Raw genomic sequence first — 21,879 nt, forward strand, 5'->3', positions numbered from 1 at the left:
CTGAAGATTGCAAAGTTGGGAATGCAGACCACAAGCAAATGATAACATGAATAGCTCCCAGAAAAGCACATGTGCGAACAAAGGGAATTCTTTGCGGTACGAGAGCTGGTACTAATCACTGTTATACGCTCTCACATCATGAGTGACTGGCAGCAGCACAGACAGCTCCAGTCAAGATTTAAACTCATAGTCAAGATTTGAAGCACATCCCTAAGAAAAATAAATGAGTGCTCATAACACAAAGCAATCTTGGAGGGTAGTCAGCCATTTCACAGCCCAGTTTCCCATTCTGGTTCGACTTTTTCTCATAAAATGCGTATGTAATTCAATTCTTACTTTAAACACATCAGTATGTATACATAATATACAAGTATACATTTAATATGTACACACAATGCTGAGAAAGCTATTAACCTCATACTGGGTTTTTTTTTGGCTTTCGGCGTATTTCTCAGATTCATTTTGTCAGATCTTGTTTGGAGCTTTTGTTAAAAAAAAAATAACGGGACAACAACAATAAAAGAAAAAGAGTCTTTTATTGTTCGGTGCACTTTCGTGATACAACCAGCTCGAAAGTTTGTCTTTTGTCACTAATTCCTTCACTGATTTTCAACACAATAAAAGGATTGAAATTTGTTTTCTTCTTCTTGAATTGTACTGTTTTCATTCTGCTCACTAAAACCTCCCATTTATCTCTGTTTCAGGTCTGCAGGTCATTTTCCCAGAATACCTGCAGGAGAAATTTGTCCAGTCAGCTCTGAGCTACATTATGTGCAACGGAGAGGGCGAGTATGTGTGCCATGAAAACCAATGCATCTGTCAGTGCGCCGACGAGTATCCCCAATGCAACTGTCCCATCACCGACATCCAGATTATGGAGAACACCCTGCTGGGGATGTCTGAGTCCTGGGCTTCCTCTTACAAAGACTTTGAGAACTCTGGTAAGCTGGAAATGCCTCCAACTTTTATTTAGTATTGCACTTATGAAAATAATATACAATCTGTTGTGCAATATCGCATTAGAGATTAAGCTATATATGTTTGTTTTTTTTACTGTTTTGCCAGGGGAGAAGTCCTGACATATTTAGCATTTTTTATTCTGAAATCCATTTTATCAATTTGCTTTTCAGTTAAGGTAATCTCATAATCTCACAATGTTTTTGTTGGTTGAAGATGCTTTAAAAACACATGTCATAATTTGGCAACTTAGTCCTTCCTTGCCCCACTGCCAAATCTACATGAATAATAGAAGGGTTTTCATCTTTGTTCACTAAAGAGTCAAGGTGAAAAGGTCAAGGTGTGTGAATGGGCAGACAGTGCAACCTATTTACAGCAAAGATTGGGGTTAATTTCCTGTCTCCAACCAGTGGTAAACATTGATTTCTGCTGACCATTACATTGATCTTTCCTTAACTTGTGTCAAAGTGTTTGTGGGGGCAGTAGATCAGAAAAGACTCACATGGGACATCACTGATGTGCATTGGAAAAAAGACTATTTTGTTACTTAGGTGTGAGTATTTATGGTACAGAAGAAATGAATGACAGTGAAAAATGTTCAAATGCTCAAATGTCACAGCAAGCAATATTCTCTCCCATACAAATCCCCCTACTCCATTGAATCCAAATGCAGACACAAAGGGTGACAGTAGAATACTGGACACAGTCGGGGGGGTGGGGGAGCACAGTTTGTGCCCAGTTGTTACATGGCAAGGCACCGTGTTTATCTATTATTGATATGATATAAAAGTGTCCCAATAAAACCTGCCAGCAACAGATAAATATATTTATGCACCAAAGAAGAAAGTTAATGTGAGTCATGGAGGTCACTGAGTGCACTGCGTCTGTGAAGAGGTGCTTGAAAAAGAAGTTCGTGTGAAGAGTCCAAATAAAAGGATTTATATAAATGACCCAGAAAACAAAATGCAATTCACATGCTCAAGAAAATAAATTAAGGAATCGTTTAAGGAACATTTGTCCAAACTTAATCAAATTGTCTTTGGTTTTAAACAAAGGCATTACACCTTTTTTACTTGATTTCTATACTTCAAAAACACTAAAATATAATCTTATACAATAACTTTATAATAACCTTTTTTTTTCCCCAAAAAATATGGGATTAGATACAGGCTATTGCTTTAAATAAGTGACAGCCATGTTGTTCGACATCCTATGAGACAGAGTGGTTAAATTCTCAAGCTAGTAAATTCATTATAATCACAAGAGATTTATCTCCGAACATGGACATATGAAAATCTAATTTAAATGTAGTGCTGTAGAAGAACCAGACTGACATTTTCAGTTTGTCATGTTGTGTGTGTCTGCAGAGTGACAATTTTTGTTCTCACTTCCACCTACTTAGTATAAATTAAGTAAAATGAACTGGCAACTGAGATGTATCCTTTCAAGACACTTGTCTTCTGCTATTATCCGCAATTATGCACAGCACCTTTCCTACAAAGATTCCTGTTTCCTCTTGGGAAACAACTTTTTTGGTCTTGTCAGTTCCTTTTTAGAAGGGAGGAGAAGAGTTGATTTGATTTGTCCCGACTGATATCGCCATCTACCACTCCCACAGATAATGCATTTTCCACTGCTTACATGGCTGCACTTTGTCTGCATTTTGCATCCATCCATAAAAAACATTTGCCATGTCAGATAGATTTTTTTTTTTTTTACAATTGGTGCTACTAGAGCTGATGTGCTGGATAGATTGTCTGAAAGTCTGGAAAACATCTGATCCTAAATCTGCTGGCTGCAGTTGATTTGAAATGCAGCATTTCGGCTTTGTACAACTACAACATAAATCTCAATATTGACTGAAGAGGACCAAATCGCCATCATCGCCATGTTGATCCAGGACCATCATCACTATGTTGATCCTGGACCATCATCACCGTGTTGATCCTGGACAATCATCACCGTGTTGATCCTGGACCATCATCACCTTGTTGATCCAGGACCGTCATCACCATGTTGATCCTGAACCACCATCACTATGTTGATCCAGGACCATCATGTTGATCCTGGATCATCATGTTAATCCAGGACAATCATCACCATGTTGATCCTGATCCATGATGTCGGCATACGTTTCTGCAAACCACAATATGGTGAAACTATGGTAAAGCTCCTGTCGGTAAGATAGTTGATTTATGATTCTCGTTTCCAGCTTGTTAAATGGTGACACTTCATTGTAGGTTGAGTTGGCCACCGTCCGATAGCATCTGTATTGAGTTGGGAGTGAGACTCAAAAATCAACTATCCTACCAACAGGAGCTTTAAGTTTCTTTATGTCTTTAAGTTCAATTTTTGGTTGTGACACGGCTGTGTTAGTTTTAGGCACGTGGAACACTTGATTAGGGTTAGGAAACGTCATGTTTTGGTTTATAATACCAGGTTTTGTCACCACAAACACAACTGGAAATCTCAGAAATCTCTGATTCTGATGCAAAAAACACAACTAAAAAAATGTCCAAATGTCTTGTTAAAAATATCTAGTGGTTTTGCGCCTACAAATGGCATATGGGTAGCCGTCTTACCCAGCTGTAACATTTCCACCATCCCCTCCACCTCCCTACATGAATTCAGTTCACATACTGTAGTCTATGGAGTGTGAATGTGATATGACATGCATTGTAGAAATGTTGATATGGCACGTATGACATGACTGGCAACTTAAGATTGGGAAATGGGAAATTATTGTCATTATATGTCTTGGACCCAACAAATTGATAAGGAATGGCACAAGAGGTAAGCAGGGTTACATTGTGAGAGCTGTAATCTCTAGATAAGGTGCTGGGTGACTTGAGATAAGAGTCATCCGACGGACTCTTTGGAAGCTGTATCAAGGAGGGGATCCTTGATGGTTTTGAAGCTTGTGTGAAAGGGCTTGGCAGCTGTTGGACTGGCATGAGGGAATGGCTTGATACTGGATGTCTTTCTGGTGAGGGATTCAGACACTTCTGAAAATTGAGTGCCAGAGACACCAAGCTCTTCTAGGAAAAAAGCAAGGGCGGTAACTGACATTTCTGAAAACTGGGTGGAGGAATATGGCAAGTTCAAAACAGGGGAGGAGAAAGAATCAGGCCTCTTTGAAGAAAGGGGGAGAAGGGAGCCATGACATGCCTGGGAGGAGAGGGGAGGAAATTCTGACATTTCTCGGCTGTTGCTGAAGAACTGCTCTAAACTCTGTGGTTAATGCTGTTTAACTGTCATGGAGAGGTCTGGAGGAGGGTGCTGGCTTACTTCATTGGTCCTTGCATGTTTTGAATACAGGGACGTCTTCATCAAGGAGTTTTCTCCAAGAACATTTATATTCTCATTCCCTCCAGAACATGTATTACTAAGCATTGGAGGGGGGGGGGGGGGTTAGGGTTAGATTAGACTATGTAGATTATGTTTTAGACTGCCATTGCTAAGGAGACAATTGTTCACTTTATCATTTATAATGATGTGCTTAAATTTATCTTCGGAGATAATAATGAGCTACTCTCGAGTCATTTGACTCAATATTTTCAGAATTAGCATACCAGATAAAAGATTCCTTGTCCTAGTGTATTTCCTGCTGGAATCTCAGTAACTTCTTCATGCCCATTGTTGCTGGAAAATACGAGCTTGTGTTGAAAACAAAGGTCAGAGAGCTGGGCTCACAGGCTGTCTGAGCAGACAAGCAAGAATTATCAGAGGCAGCAAGAGGAACGTAAGGACAATCATCACCACTGGTGGGAACTAATTTGTTTGGGCAGTGCTCTTCAGTTAAGTGTGTGGGAGCACAGAGTAAGAGGGTAGTTGCTGCACTGAAGGTCTCAGTTCTCTGCAAATGCCCACAACAGAAGCAATCCAAGAAAATAAACCGACTACATATTAAAGTGAGGAAGGTGATTCAGAATTCTGGGTTCACTGATCACTGTCGCATTTGAAAATATAGAAATGACAGTCGTCTCATATCAAGTCTGATTAAATGATCCTTTCACGCAGTGTATCACAGACACATATTTAAATGTTGAATGAATTCACCACTTTTCATCAATGTATTTTGGTGAGTTGTTTAGTTACACCATCCCAAATGTTTCCAACGATGTTTAAACTCAGATAAATACCTCATTTTAGTCAAGGTAACTTGTCTTTTTCATTCGGTTGTCACAGTGAGGAAGAAAAGTCCATGAGCATGACTAAACGTCACTTAGCTCATCCATGATTAATTCTGCCTGAGTCAAGTGAGATTTGTATTGACAATTGTGGTATTTGACAGTGAAGGTAACATCTCCCATGATCCCACACTACTTCCCGACATCATCAAAATACAAAATGATACACTGTCTCTTCATTGTTTTTTGTTTGAGAGACAGCTAGTTGCAAGAAAGTCGTCCTTAGCAGTTTGAATACCTAAAATACAATATTATTTGTTGCAATACTAAATCTAATGAATTTGCAATGTTGCATTGCTCTTTATCACAGGTAACATTCAGTCATTTTAGATGAACCACTTACAGATGGACTAAAAGATCCAGGAGTTATGTCACTCACACGGTCTGCTGCTTGCTGTTGCTTGTTTGTAATTCTACCCAGGATGCTTTGCTAGATTAGTGTTGAACAAACAAATAAGTCGAGTGTTTCTGTAAAGCAAACCCACCTAACCATATTGTTTACACTCTTAGCATTTGTTTGAAAACACACCGGTAGGCTCACAGATAAGGTTGCGACAACAGTAAACAAATGCCAGTGCAATTTGTAGACTTGCTATGGAAACATTAGTGTAACTAACTTGCTTTAAAGTTTGAGAAATAAATAAAAACAGCCCTTCTTTTCTTCAGATGTTCTATTTCTGATGTCTTTAACTATAAATGAAATGATTATTCTCGAATGGAGAATAAATAATCTTTGCATCTTCACAATATTACTTGATCAAGCCTCCTCCCTAACTCTTCCCTTTTCACATTTTCTGTCACACCACCACATTCTCTCCTTTCTCTATCTCTCTCTGTCCCTCTCTCTCACTCCATCCCTTTCTCTCATCCAGACGAGTTCAAGTCCTTCCTGAAGAGGCTGCCCTCCACTCACTTCCTGCCCATCAGCAGTGTGCATCTCCTGTGGGGCAGCGACTGGGACCTTCAGGCCCGCTACAGGCTCCTCCAGAGTTCCCTGGAGATCCAGCGGCTCAAGATTCAGCGCACCGCCCGCAAGCTCTTTGGCCTCAGCATCCGTTGTCACCACAACCCAAACCACCAGATGCCTAGAGAGAGGTGGGTGGAAATACAACCTCTGCATCATGATGGAAATTAGATGTGGATTTACTCAGCAACAGCATCAAGCAAAAGTGCTGTTACTGGTGTCAATATATGTGGATGTTCTTTTCAAAGTGCTGAAAGAGCAGACACGGAAATAAATCCCACAGTGGAGTGACACCTTTCAGCACAATTTCTCATCAGGGCTGACGTAGGGTTTTTTATTTTGATTGTTGCTTCTCGAAGCATGCACAGTAAGGATGTCATCCATTATATATCTCAACTTATGGTTCTGTTGTTTCTGTCCATCAAGTCAACTTAGTGCTGAGCCTTGCACATGCCCAAAGCACTCTTGCTCACTCTTGTATTTCACATTGCAGTCTGCAAAGAAAATGTAGCTGTGGGAGTTTTCTTGATAGGTCATTGCACACATCTGTCACCACCTACTGCGGTTGCAGCTTAAGAGCCTCGCCGCGGATGTGCCATGGTGTCAGCATTGCCTGAACTGCCAGGAATTTCCCCATCCGCTCAAGCAAATAGCAGAAAACACTGCAAAATATGCAAAGTTTCAGGCTGCCACATGAAACACCCCTAAAACTGCTCTGTGTAGGGGATGTCACCATATAAATGGAAACAGAATCCGTGAAATATTCATTTAAGTGGTCTGGAAATGAGCAGTTGTCAACTTTCAGTGACAGAAAAGGAGCACACCCACATTTGTGTGCGAGAGTTGGCAGAGGTTTGTTCTGAAGTGTTATCAAAGAGTCGCAGTACGCGCTTCCTCTTCCATGGAGTACGCATCAAGGGTGCCTGATGGCACTGGAAATAAGAGCAGCGTGTTTATTTGCTTGCTTGTGTGAGACAACTTCGCATCAGATGGAGGACTTATTTGTTTTCATCACTTGTGTTTGTGTGTGTATGTGCTTTGCATACATGCCGGATGAAGCAAAAGTGGTCTATAGCTTATATAGGGTTCTACACTATGCTTCACTGTTGTAGTTTCATATTAGTATAAACTGTTAATACTGTCTTATTGACTCCCTAATTTGTATAACATTAATGTCCTATGAAAAGAACAATTAGTTTATCAATATTTAAAGGGTCCACTACTGCATATGTGAAAAAAGTAGTATAAATCCTTTTGTGGCTGCAGAGGAAGCTGCATGGAATCGTATAAATTGCCTCCAGTGATGTCACTCAGACGCTAAGGTGCATTGTGGATAATGTAGGCACCAAGTTTTTTGAAAAGGCAGTCCACTGCTCTCGCATCACACACCTATGACACTGTTGGACTGAACAAATGATCAAAATCGATAGCGCAGAACCAGAGGTATCACCTTTTTTATTCCACATGTTCTTCTTCTGTTTCAAAACCTGCAGTCTACATTACCCACAATGCAACTTCACCACTGAGTGACATCACTGGAGGCCATTTATCAGATTACATGCAGACTCCTCTGGCGCCACAAATGGCTTTATACAACCTTTTTCACATACGCAGTAGTACTCCTTAAGACCTATAAACACACTTTAATGTGTAAAATTGGTGAAGTTACCCTTTAACAGTACTGTAAGAGTTACTATTATGAAAGATGGGTTTATCGCATATTTGTGAGTTTGACCTTCACATGTGTATAGTCAGTATAGTCCCATTAAGCCTGTCTCTTCTGATGTCCCTCATTCAATAAAAGTGCAGCCATCACCAACGGGCACTCCAAATCTCACCTCTCCTCTGGGCTGCATACAACAGCTGATCAGAGGATGAGGGAATTGAGGCAGAGCTGAAGGCCCATAAAGCAGCGGCCCAAGTGTTTTCAAGTCGTTTGCCAGCCACCTCAGGGAGGCCTTCCAGCACATCCTCAACCTGTCAGTGAGACTGCGGAGGGTGCTGATGATGATGTGAAAAACAATGTGTCTGGCCCCAGTGGCCAAGAATGGGCACACCGGGGTTCTAAATGACAGCAGGCCAGATCCCTTGTGAGAGACCATTTAGATCCCCTCCAGTTCATACATTAGGCCCACAATGGGGAGGACGATCCTGTCATCCACCTGCTACTCTGTGCATACTCCAGCTTGGACAGGCGCTGTGGGAATCATGTTCATTGACTTCTCCAGTGGTTGCAACACCATCCAGGCTCTTCTACTGGGAGAATCTCCCTCTGCTACCCATGTGCAATCACAAATTAGCCCATCAACAGCATAGTTTTTGATGCTAAATGGTAAATGAGGTGCATTTATGTAGCGCTTCAATCCAAAGTGCTTTACAATTAACCCATTATTACCAAATTCACACACACAGTGATGGCTGTGACCTACCATGCAAGGTGCTGAACATTTGAGCAATTTGTGGTTGAGTGTCTTGCCCGAGGACACTTCCACATGCGGACGGGAGGAGCTAACAAACGACTCTCTCCACCTCCTGAGCCACAACCAACATTATGCAACTCTGTGTCACACCAACAAGTGGGGAACAAACACAGCGGCTCCTCGGGGGGCTGTGCTATTTTGCTTGCTTTTTAACCTTTACATCTCGGAACATTCGGAGTCAAGCTATGTTCAGAATTTCCCTGAAAACGGGGTCATAGTGCAGAGCATCTGTTAGGGGAGAAAGGAGAAATGCAAGGGTCTGACACGGGATGCTAGCTTGTCAAAGTCTGTCTTGTCCAGTGACTAAAGGTTACCAAGATAAGAGAGATGGAGGAGTATACTTGGGGATGATTGAACCTTCCCTCGGGTTCATTAACACTAGTAAGAGAACTGTAGTATCAGGATTCAGACTGTAAATACTTGGTTGGCAATGCAAAAAGGGGACATCAGAATTTGATACTTTCTAAGAAGTCTGTGGCTGTATACCATGGCTGTGCTCACACAGTCTTTTGCAATGTGCATGAAAGGTAAGACAAACAAGAAAAAAGAAAAGAAAAGGCTCTTGTGATGCTTTGTTGCCTAGGCAACCTTGTTAAGAAAGCTAGTTCAGACATTGAGGAGCAGAGCTTGGACTCACAAGGAAATCACTTTTTGTTTAATCTGCTTCACTCGAGCGACCTTCTACCTGCTTAATAAGCCATGTTTATTATGCAAACACTGGAGGCCTCATTGTGAATGTGAGCAACTGTACAGTTTATTTACAGCTTTGTTAAAAACAGAGTTACCAATTGCATGGTACTATAATATGCATTCAGTGATAATGTATTGACTGACAGTACAGCACAGTTGAGTGATTTCACTCTCAATGAAGCAGCTCCTCTTTAGTTTCATTTTATCTCATAATTCTTACATGGAGCCTCGAAGCATTCATATTATGCCACTTGCGCTTTTAGTTTAATTAAATTATGGATGCAAAATAGGGGAAGGGGAAGTTACTTATTACTAATTTCAATTACTATGATTGAAACTTATGTTATCAAGTTAAACCTATACCAAAAAAAAGCTTATGTTTTCAATCATGTTCCTCCTTCACTGTATTATATTAAATAAGATCAATCAATAAACATATTTAAATCAGCCAATTAGAGACAGGCATCAGATGCATTGTTGGCTGGCCACATTTACAACCGCGTATCACCACCTTATCATTTTTCTAGCTTTACCTCACCGCAGATCCATCCATTCATTATAAGCATCGTAAATTCATGTTGTGGACACTCGCTGCAATAACTGTGAGGAAACTTTATAGCTGAACTATATTGGATTTGCTATTGCATTTCCTGTAATGAGTATCACAGCATGCTTCAAGTAGAATGAACATAGCAGTTTGTCTTTGGTATAAATGATTAATAGTGACAGATATGAAGTAGCATCACTCCCAGCCAAATCATTTGCATCCAGGCTATGCACTGGCTTTAATTATTCATGTTCAAAGTCGAGCATATTTACAAATATGAATGTACCCTCCTTTTGATAAATTACCTCCCCCTAATTTCTATCCATTTTGACATGACACGGCTTTTTCCAACATCTTTTGTTGTTTAGAAAAAGCCCATTTTTTTTAAATTATGTGGTATGAAATCCTGTCATGTATAATTATCAAGGGTATTGCTTTTCCTCATACTGAGCCCCTGAAAAAAAATTGGGCTGGGAGATATGGACCAAAACTCATATCTCGATATTTTCTACTAGGTGGCATGACTGTTCAGTTGTAACTCAAAGCCACATTTGAGACGTCACAAGCACTTTTATCAAACCAAACTCTGAACAAAAAATGTGCAAAGACAGGTTGTTGTTTTTTTCTGCTTGAACATTTAGATGAAATATTATATTAATAGCAGTGCTGCAGAGGTTGAAAGTTTTGCAGCACAGGCCACAAAACAGTGGTATGGTAGTAGAATAGTATGATGGTTCAATGGTATAAAGTCCATTGTAGTTTGAGGCCATTACCATTCTGTGAGTTTAAAAAGCAGTTTTCAAAAGTGGCCTTGCAGACATTGTTTTTAATACATTCACTTATTTATTGTTTTTCTTCATGCACATTGAATGGACAGAGAGAGAGAGAGACTTTGTCCACGTTATATATGTTTTGTGCATGAAACGTCTGTATCATCACTGCGCTGCATTTTTATAAAACACATCTGTCGCCCTCATCGCCAACAGACTACCAACTGCCAAGTAAAATAACCATGCGCTATGATTCACCTTGCACACAAACACTCTCCTCACGCAAATAAGCAGCTCTGTCCGACACACGCAGTGCAACGTTGTATTGTACTTGTATTGTTTGCGGTAATTTCATTCACACAAACATATTTCAGTGTAGTATGTGCAACATGTAGACTTATGATGCACTGTAGAATAATTAAAATAGAGTAGCAGCGCTGTGTCTCCTTCAATGCTTCAGGAGAAGTTATGAGTGAGTGAGGCATAGCAGTGCCGCGAGTGTGAAAGAGGAGTGAGGCAAACTGGCATTGCTTTGCAGAAGACAAGGGTTGGTGGAGCGTAACTTAATATTAAATTGATATGAACATTACTGTCTCAAATTATATCTCATTTGAAAATATATCGATATATCTAAAAAGTTGATATACTGCCCAGCCCTAGTTCCCTCACAATATTGTTGCACTACTCCTGATCCATAGTAACAGTTAGCAAGTCCAGTTGTAATATACTGTCAGTTTGCAGATACCACAGAGAGGAGAGATGATGTGACAGTTCGCGTTATGCATTTATTGCTCATTACTCCTTTCGAAAAGCCGAGTGTTGACAGTATCCAGCCACTGGCTGTGAGATACTATATCAGATATGACAGACGTGTTACCAATACACCACAGGACTTCAGGATAACAGTGGCTTTACTATACTCAGCCGGCACAACCGTGTCGATTCACTTTTTTGTTTTTTTTGTTTTGTTTTCTCCTCTTTTATGAGTGGCAGATTCCATTCTCCTGATCTAATGACGTAGGATGGAGCAATGATGTATGTCATTTGAACACCAGGGCTGTTTGATACCCCATTACAAACACCAAGTATGAATGTTTGAATTCGAAAACAAACAGCATCCATTCCAACATATTTTCATTTAATTTCCTGTGGCAAATCTAAGCCGAGCCATTGCTTTAGATGAAAGCAAATAAGGCAAAATAAAACTTGCCACTTGATGCACTCAAATAGCTTATTGTGGGAGGCAGTTATATGATAGAACATATTTTATTTCTGTCTAGGAGTGGATATTTCGTCAGTTATTGCGAATAAATTCAAAGGAGGGATCATTATGATAGTGCCTGTGTCCAATGGAATAATGAATAGCCAATAAAAAATAATGGGAATAGTTTTATATATGAGGCACCTGCGAATGCAGTCTCTTTTTTCAAATGGGGCAAGATTTTTGTTTTTTTAACAAAGAAAAACTGTTTGAAAAATGTTGTGTATCCTGCACAATACTGAATCATTGTGTCAGATCCATGTTAAGTGATCAAATCATTTGTGATATTTGTAAACTTTCAAACCTCAGCAGCTGAACGTTGTTCTTCACAATAAACATGTCACTGGTCAAAATCAGTCAAGTTGTAGGAGCATGCTGCTACCAATTTAAATGGTATGATTATTGTGGCCAAATAATCATGACATTCATCAAATTCAGAAATACAACTATCAGCACTGTGAATAATATTTTCCATCATGATTGCCTCAGATTTTATCAAACCTACCAACTACACTTGGACTCTGGAAAAAGCAAAACATCAAATGTCAGGATTGACTGTTAGAAGGCAAATACAGTTGACTAGAAATTACATTATGAATTACTTTAAATCCTGCATATTGTCTGTGTCTCTTAGATTTTATGTACAGTGCACTAGTTCATGTTTCCATTCTTGTTACTTTTAAATCTTTCTAGTTCTTAAAGAATTAAGAATTAATTCCTGACCATAGCCAACTCGGTTACAGTCGAAGCTCGCCTATGCAGAGGAACTCAACGTGCACAGTCCCTCTCTGTCTTTCATGTAAACTGCATGTACACTCTCTCACTGAAAGTTATGACTCAACACCCACAAACTAGCTGTGCTTCAGTAGGTCAACAAGCTAATGGAAACATATTAAGCAATGGCCAGAGCAGCTACAGACTGGTTAGCTTGCCCTGCTGTGACTTGGTATAATAATATTGACATACGGACACATCTCTACTTGGTAACTCCTTCAGAGATCTTCATACTGGAATAGACAACAAACACAAGCTTGAGGAAGCAAACATGATACACCCATCTCTCTAAAGACACTCGGGGCCAAACTGCAATATGACAGAGAGGCAATGGAAAATGCTATAAAGTCAGAAATGCAGCGCCTGTGCCAGGAGATTAACACATTTCATCCTTTGGGGAGAGGCAAAAGAAGACGTCAGCACACTAGTGCACATAAGAACACAAGCTCGAGAAATAGCTACTCCAGACAAGGCATATAAGTCTACAGTAGAACAAACAAATGGGAAAATCAATGAGCGACATGAACTGAGTTGCAGCATTGGAAAAGACCACACGGATTCATGGCAAGAGTACAAGAAAATACTTGAAAAATGCACAGGTCAGGAAAATTTAAGCCAAAGAAAAATATTCTGAGGAAAATTCATTTTTAAGGGTTGCCAACTCTTGCGTGTTTGGCGTGAGACAGAAGCTTTCAGACTCTGTTTCATGCTGTCATGGCGTAAACAAATATTATGCCAAACACCACCCAAAACATGCAACCAAGGTGTGGTGCTTTCTATCAGGTGAAATACTTGCTGAGCACATTAAAAGCCATATTGACCATAGAAATCTACAAGCAGCAATAACACTCATAGGACACTGAAAGTATATAATTCAGAGACATATTATCTCACACAATACTAATTAAAAAACAGCACAGAGGGTAAGAAATGAAACTCGTGGACAAAAAATATTGAAATTAGATCAGTGGTCTTTAGTTTCTCCTTCACCAGATTTAATACAAAGAGGATACATCCTCTCCAGACTGAATGCAATCTACTTTCATCCAATGAGACAAGCAACCTTCTGCCTAATACAGAACTACATTCAGCCAGTGAGAGTTGGCAAAATTAAAGCATTCTACATTAAGGAAAAAGGCTGCAATCCTGATTAACTTATCTATAGGAGATTAAGAAGTCCTTTTAAATGAAGTTATATCCTTCACAAGCCATTAAGGATTCATCCTTATTTTTTTCTTTTTAAGGACTCCCCTCCCTACAATAAAGAAGCACGTTGCCTTTTACTCTTACCTTATTACTCTGAATCAAATAGACTTTATGTGAACATAGTAATTGTTAATATTTCAACATTATGTATACTGCCAGCCCACATGTTTTTTATCCTTGCTAAGGTTTCAATTTTACTCCTAGGTGCATTCATTTAATAGCATTAGTTCTAGTCACTTTACCCAGCTGCTCTCCTAGTGACGGAGTATCTCCTTGCCCTTCTCGTCTGCTGCTTGTTATCTTTGTTCATGCAGTGTCCCTCCAGAGAAAAAACACATAAAAGTGTGTTTGTATGCGGATGATTTATTGTTATACATTTCAAACTTTTTCAAAGCTTATTATGCTATTAAATGTCCAATAGGATAGCACATTTTTGAGGCCCGTTCTACCAACCTAAAAGCGTTTTTTTTTTACAAGCTGGGAATGAGACTTAATTAACTATCTTACAGATTGGACCTTTAAGTAGTGTCAGTATTTCTAAGCTTTACTAAGAGTGCATCACTTGAAATCCACTATCTCATATCCTGTTAGCTACCTTGAGCAATTTCAAGCCGTGTTAGTGTTACTCAAATCTCTCTGATTTATGGAGCACTTATTTGTGATGGGTAAGCGAAACACTCCATTTACCTTGGTGGTTAAATTACGATTGTAAAGATAATGTATTGTGCAATTTTATGGGTGCAGATGCATATTTATTATAAACACTAATATAAAATTATTGTTCATTCATTCATTGTACATTTATTCTAACAGCTATGGCTAATACATCAGGACTATAAATAACTATTTCAAACAATGCTCTCAAAGGTAAGGGGAGGGTTAAATAAACTGGAACTCTAGATGAAAAATGAACCATGTAATAGCAAAATTGAGGATTTTTGAGGATCATATGAACAGCTGGCAGACAATACTGAAATTACCTTTACATAACAAGCAGTGATTTATTACCTATAAGTTCCAGCCATACAATGACAACTGAATATGTTGACATTATGTTTTGTAAAGGTGATTGTGTTGGGTAGTCTTGAGTATGTATGCTTCAAGTTGGTGCTTACATTTCCTAAAACGCAGGCTTCGAAAGCCTAAATATTTTGGAGAATGTGCGCAAATATGAGACCATGAAAATTTTAGCATACCTTCACTGTAACCCATCCTTGACTTGAAGCCAAAGTTAGTGGAATCAAGCAGTGTGCTTCCATTGTCCTCATAGGTGATCTGTTCTGCGCTCAATTTGGGTATAGCTTGGGGGCTTTCTGGTCTGCTGAGAATGCAATGTCATCCATCATAGTTAATGCTTAGGTTCATTAACATGTCAAGCTAACCTTGACCAGCCCTTCTCTCTTGGAAGAATCAGGATTCAGAATTCACCTCCTAGAGTCAGAAAAGAAGTTCCAGTCCTGTCAAGATGACAAGGAAAGATGCCTGAGGGGGAAAAAAAAACGAGACAAGATAAGAATAGCAAGTAATGCCTTCCACCTCAGGGAAATAACGCAACTCCACCCCATGAAGGGAAGAAATTATCCTATTAACTGGCCATCCTGACTAGATGGATGGATGGATGGATGGATTCATCGATTTTTAAAAAATATTTTTTAATACCATTCGGCCATTGTGTTCATTCATTTTAGTATGGCTAAGTCAACTTGCGAAGACTTGAAGTGACTATATAGGTACAGTCATACATCTCAGTTAACTTAATGATGGGTTTATTTTTATTACTTAATGTGTGTACTGCACCTATGAGAAGTATAGCAGCGGAAAAAGGTCAGATACTTTGAAAAGTTTTCCAAAGGTTTCAAGTGCATTACTAGACAGGTAAAAGATAATTCAATACATACATACATAATTAAAACATGATGTCCACAGTTATAGATGGCCTCTCACAGCAAGGTTCAAGTCTCTGCAAGGTGATTATTACTGTACAATGCACAGAGATAAATGAAAGCCAAAGGTCCTCTGGAAAATGGAAAGAACAAAGTGCACCATGTATTGCATAAAAAATGTGTACGTAATTGTCTTCGAATACTGCTGATATGAGAAGGCGTTAAACTTTCCTTCTGACCACTGTTAATGCTTCTTTACTGATTTTTTTCTTCTCTCTCTCTAGGTCTGTGATGCAGTGGCTCAACAGGGTTCAGTCCTTCCTCTACTGCAATGAGAACGGGTTCTGGGGGACCTTCCTGGAGAGCCAAAGGACATGCGTGTGCCACACGGGTGTCACCCTATGCCAGCGACCCATCCCATGTGTCATAGGGGGTAACAACAGCTGTGCCATGTGCAGCCTGGCCAACATCTCACAATGTGGCTCCTGCAACAAGGGCTACAAGTTGTACCGTGGTCGCTGTGAGCCCCAGAATGTGGACTCAGAACGTAGCGAGCAGTTCATCAGCTTTGAAACTGATCTGGACTTTCAGGACCTGGAACTCAAATACCTGTTGCAGAAAATGGATTCACGACTCTACATTCACACTACTTTCATCAGTAATGAGATCCGACTAGAGACCTTCTTTGACCCCCGATGGCGTAAGCGCATGTCCCTGACTCTTAAAAGTAACAAGAACCGGATGGACTACCTACACATGATAATCGGTCTGTCAATGAAGATCTGCCAGATGAGAAACAGCAGCATTGACCCCATGTTCTTTGTTTATGTCAACCCGTTCAGTGGTAGCCACTCGGAAGGCTGGAGCATGCCATTTGGGGAACATGGTTACCCACGCTGGGAGAAAGTACGACTGCAGAACTCGCAGTGCTTCAACTGGACTCTCCTGCTGGGCAACCGGTGGAAGACCTTCTTTGAGACGGTGCACATCTACCTGCGTAGCCGTGCTAAGATCCCAACTGGCCTACGCAATGACACGGGACAGGGCCCAGTGGATCTTGCAGACCCTAACAAGCGCCAGATCTACATAAAAATATCTGATATCCAAGTGTTCGGCTACAGCCTGCGCTTTAATGCCGACCTGCTCCGCAGTGCTGTGCAGCAGGTTAACCAGTCGTACACGCAAGGAACTCAGTTCTACTCATCCTCATCTGTTATGCTCCTGTTACTGGACATTAGGGATCGGATTAACCGCCTTGCACCTCCATCTGCACCTGGCAAACCCCAGCTGGACCTCTTCTCGTGTATGCTAAAGCATAGGCTCAAGCTCAACAACAGCGAGATGATTCGAGTAAATCATGCCTTGGACATGTACAGTACAGAGATACTAAAACAATCAGATCACCTGACTGCTAAACTCTGTTGAACATAGTGACATAAGGACAGCAAACAGAAACACCCAACAAATGAACTATGAGGGGGATATTAATCTTAATTTTGTTTTCTCTTTTTCATTTTTGGACCTTTTCTGCCTTTTGATGTAATATTAACTTTGTAAGCATAATTCTTAAAGAGAAAAAGGAAAAAGGCAGTGATGAAAAGCATTTCAGGCAGATAAAGAAGATTAATGGAATCACTATAAGGACTGTATCATATTTGTCCCAGCATGTCTGTCATTCCCTAAAAGAACTTAAAAGAGAGAGCGAGAAAAAAAAAAAAAGAGAAAAAAAAGAAAAAAAGAAATATTAAATCTATGTACTGGTGAAAAAGAGGCCTTGATTTTACTCCGAGGGATCAAAAAGGTTGTATCTGAAACTGCCATTCTTTACTGAGAAAAAACATTTTTAAAGGAATAATGACATAACACAAGGGCAGACCAGATATCCTTTTATTTCAGCTAATGTGCAAAATATTTCAGACATAATGGACGGTTTAATAATAAAAATGTTTATACATTGTAAGGATTAAATAGCCCTAGTGAGCAAGTAGTCAACACATTACTTATAGGCTCTTTATTACATTTCAAACCCACAGCGAATCTGCATTTGCTCTGTGAGTTATGAGGCACTCTGTCATTGTTCTGACACGTAAGGCACACAGCAGGGCGGTAATGGATAGTCATGTCAAATAACAAAAGCCAGCTGTTTATATATACATATACAGTTTATGTGGGTGAATGTGTGTGTATGTGTGCGTGCGCGTGTGCAAGTGTGCGTACACCTTTTTTTGGCTTGATGCTTATTGCTGTTCGTTAATTGAATGTGTCATTTGAGATTGACTCCAGTCTAAGCTAAAATCTTGCATTTGGAGCGCTTCTTCCCGTGTTTGAAATTCAAGCTGTGTTTTTCACAAGGCAGTACCTCCTGGTGCGTGAGTGCAATATTGTGGTCTGAAGATTTAACAATCAATGCTATTTTGTACAGCTTTGCAAAATGTACATGTTGTGACTGCTGATTTGTGGAGCTTTTCAGCACCAAGAGCAAAGTGTAAACATTCATCATTCAGGCACATTTGCAAGACAACCTAAAGCCATACACTTCCCTGAGGTAGACATACGGTAAGACATAACGTTCATCCCCGTATCACGAAGTACTTACTTCATAACATGGAAAAAAAGTGTTCCATTTGTATGTTTTTATTTTATTCTCTCAGTTTTTAGATAAGAGCACAGCAAAAAGACAGACGACAAGAGAAGGCATATTATGTTGGATAAGAATCGTGTTGTAAAGCCATTGAATTTCTCTGTTGTGCCACAGGAAAAAAAAAGAAAAAAAAAAAAGAAATGGTTATATTAAAGCTTAAAATACCTTTTCGGCAGTGTTTAATCTGTAAGCTTTCTATGACCAAATGTAAAGATTTCTGTTTTTCTTTCCAGATATGAAATCTAACCTTGTTTTGTGTGTTGCTGGAAACATCAACAGAGCTGCAACTATTTTTCTTTTTTAACGCTCAATCATCAAATTGAGACATGAAACACTACCTATGTATTGTTGGTCACACTTTATTTGGGTAATTTGATGCTGAAACATTACTATTGCTGATGAATTTTTTGTAGGTCCAGTCCATTATGTGCATGTTTGTTAACAACAACAAAGGCAAGGTCACTCATGTCATACAACCTAGCAGTTCTAGCTGTAGATGGGTGTGAACTTCAAAAAAGAGGGGACTTCATTTTTGCTGCCATGGCACCCGAACTCTGGATAAAACCTCCTCCTAGTGTCAAAGCTGCCAGCCCAGTTGAAAGCTTTTAGAATAACATCTAAAAACTTGTACTTTTTCTTTCTTTTTTTTCAATTATTTTATAATGTCTGTTCTCTGTGTACTTATAGCTGGTTGGTTTGTCATTTTACATTTAATTTTGTGTTCTTTAAAAGACTTGTTATATGAGACTAGTCTTGTTGGGTCAACTGTAAGCAGAAGTATGTAATATATCTAGGAACAACCATGGCAGGTTGTGACTCAAATGTGGGTGGGAACAACAGTGAAACTGGAAAGCAGGTTTGGAACTTCACGACCAATCCACCACCTCTTGACAACAGTGGTCAAAATTGAGGCCGATGATTTAATCAAGAAATAGCAGCAGAGCAAACCTGGTTCTGATCTTAAGGATAATGCTTTTTCCGCTGCTGAATTGTCTTCATCCACAATCACAACTTAAATAGTTGTCTCTAGATATGTATTTGTGTCAGGATTTAGGCAAACAGAGTCATGTTTGGCTCTGTGTGACGGATTATCCTTATGTATTATTTTACTGTTGGTAGTCTTTCTGTGAAGCACTCTTAACACCTGAGAGGTGCTTGGAAATGTCACTTAGTAACTACAATGTTTCAATACAAGTTTTATCAGTTTCAGGCAATTCAGTAGTCTGCAAAATAGCTGACCAGTTTTCAAAGTATGGGTTCGTGCAAATGTGGTGGTCCATTCAGGACAACTACAGGCTAGATTCCACCAGGCACAGCTGTGTCGAGTTCCAGTTCTGGCAGAAACACAATTTTGTTCCAGCCTCTGCATGGCTTCATAACACATTGGAAGCGTTTCAGAAATGGAGCATTTTTGCCTGCCAGCTTTTATGAACCTGCTCAGATTCCTTTTTGATTTAGTCGTTTTTTTCATTAATTTTTGTCCTCCTACCATGGGTAAGTAGGCTATTAAGTTAAATGCTTTCTTTTGTTTTTGCCTGTTTTGACGTGATATATGATTGGGAGTCGATGCAGTCGAGAGTTTTATTTTAAAAATTGTCCAGATCCTCTATGCCGTTCCTGTGCCTGACTTCCAACATGGCTTGATCTGCTCTGTTAAAGATCCAATTTGTAAGAATTAGCAAGTTGCAAAATACTAATGCTTTGTATCGGTGAATTGGGAATTAGACTCCAAAATCAACTTCCAAACTAATTGGGTCTTGATGAAGAAGATGAAGATTAATTTGGTCTACATCAAAAACAAAGACACACAATTTAAGCGGAGCAGAGTGGACAGCTGCTTCTGGGATGCTTCTGTTGTGTCTGGTGGAATCACAAGCATTGCCTAGAATGGCCACGATTAACTGCGTTGCAGCCGTAACGCGATTGCAGCCGTGTCCGGTGGAATCAAGCTGTAAGGCTCAGGTTGTCACGCTCAGCTCTATGTGTCAACTAATCTCACAGTACAATACTTCCATCAGTGTATATCTTTATCAGGTTAAGAGCATCTGAAAAGGTGCCTCTCGTGAGTAAGCAGTCACCTCTTGCTAATTTATTTCCAACTTGCATAGGTAAGGATCAGCAGCAAGGATGGAGAGGGTTTCTGGATCACTGGATATCAGTAAAGTGTACTATATGGTGACCAGTGCATCTTCTTGACTTTACACGTATCTAACAAATATGTTAGCATCCATAGCATTACCATTGTAACATTTGCATGGTACATGGTACACAGTATCCGCTTATAGATTTGTTGAAGTAGAAGTAGAGCTGATTTTGACAACCTAAGCATTGAGTCATGAGACGGTCACAAGACTGGAATGAATAGAAATGCAGTAAGTAGGGGATTTTTGAGATTGTTGAGCTTCAACATTGGACTGTCCAAATGAATTGCTTTATTATTATTATTGTTATTATTGTTGTTATTATTATTATTATTATTATTAAGTGCCTGTTATCTATCCCTTTAACACATTTAGAGCTGGAGAAAACCTTTAGATGTTACACAGAAGAGTGACACTGAATTAGCTAGAACTTAAGACCATTAATGTTGATCAAATATACACTTTCCATCTCCTCCTGAGAACTACGCCTTCGAGGAGGTTTGTGCATGTGGGGAAAAACGACCACCAGACAGAGACAAAGGATGACTTGAAGAAAAATGGTGGATATTTTATTTTTGTCCCCTGTTGTACAGTAAATCTGTAAATATTAACTCTGCTACGGTAACAATATTATAAAATATAACAGTATTGAAAGGGAATACAAAGACTACTTCATAAAAGCCCTCTATTTGAGTACATTGGCACAAAGTACAGGGCATCCATGTCTTATGTATCTAATTAGATTCATGACAATTTATGACTGTTTTTATATTGTCAAAACATACTGTACATTGCAATTTAGTTTCAAGCCACTGCAAGGTCCATAAAACAAGCACATTTACTCGTATGGCATTATGCTACCACGGTGTTGCTTACATGTATCCATGGATATGTCTGAAGATTTTTACACCTAATACCTTGCCTATGTACTTTTTTGCTGTTCTGTTGAGATCATTATATCAGCTTATTTCAAATGAATGTTTCATATAATAATCTATTTCTCATTAAAAGGCTATATTTAATAAGAAGAGCAAGGCTTGTTTGTACCCTTTCCCTTCATAGGACCTATCATTGGTATTTTGCAAACAACAATGCGGCACGCACTCTTTGTAAAAGTATTTATCCTAAGAGCCACCTCATTTTATGGCCATGGTCAAAGCATTGCCAACATACTCTCTTAACTCTGGCCTTGGTTCTAGAGAAGATTCTCATCATGAGCATTATTCTGTCTCTGAACTTTGCTGATAACAGAGATTTCTTTTCTTGGCCAACCAGCTCTCTGTGTGGCTTCACATTCTATTGTTTGCTGAGTGCTTTGAAAGAATTGATGCTTGTGTTCAAGGATTCACATCCAGTGAGTCTTTGGCATTCAGCG

General features: G+C 39.5%; 1 protein-coding gene across 5 annotated transcripts in view; it reads left to right on the plus strand.

Annotated features, from left to right (window-relative positions):
• brinp1 (bone morphogenetic protein/retinoic acid inducible neural-specific 1) overlaps nucleotides 1–21,532 on the plus strand; it is a 130,809-nt gene extending 109,277 nt beyond the window's left edge. For all 5 annotated transcript variants that reach the window (XM_084383909.1, XM_084383908.1, XM_084383911.1 and 2 more), the window contains 3 exons: nucleotides 705–941; nucleotides 6,020–6,242; nucleotides 16,007–21,532. In XM_084383909.1, coding sequence (XP_084240035.1) covers nucleotides 705–941; nucleotides 6,020–6,242; nucleotides 16,007–17,147 — 1,601 coding nt within the window. In that variant the 3' untranslated portion in view covers nucleotides 17,148–21,532. The remainder of the gene's footprint in view (nucleotides 1–704; nucleotides 942–6,019; nucleotides 6,243–16,006) is intronic.
• The last annotated feature ends 347 nt before the right edge of the window (nucleotides 21,533–21,879 follow it).

This window comes from Pagrus pagrus, assembly GCF_965226575.1.
Source record: "Pagrus pagrus genome assembly, chromosome: 19".
NCBI classification, from domain to species: domain Eukaryota; kingdom Metazoa; phylum Chordata; class Actinopteri; order Spariformes; family Sparidae; genus Pagrus; species Pagrus pagrus.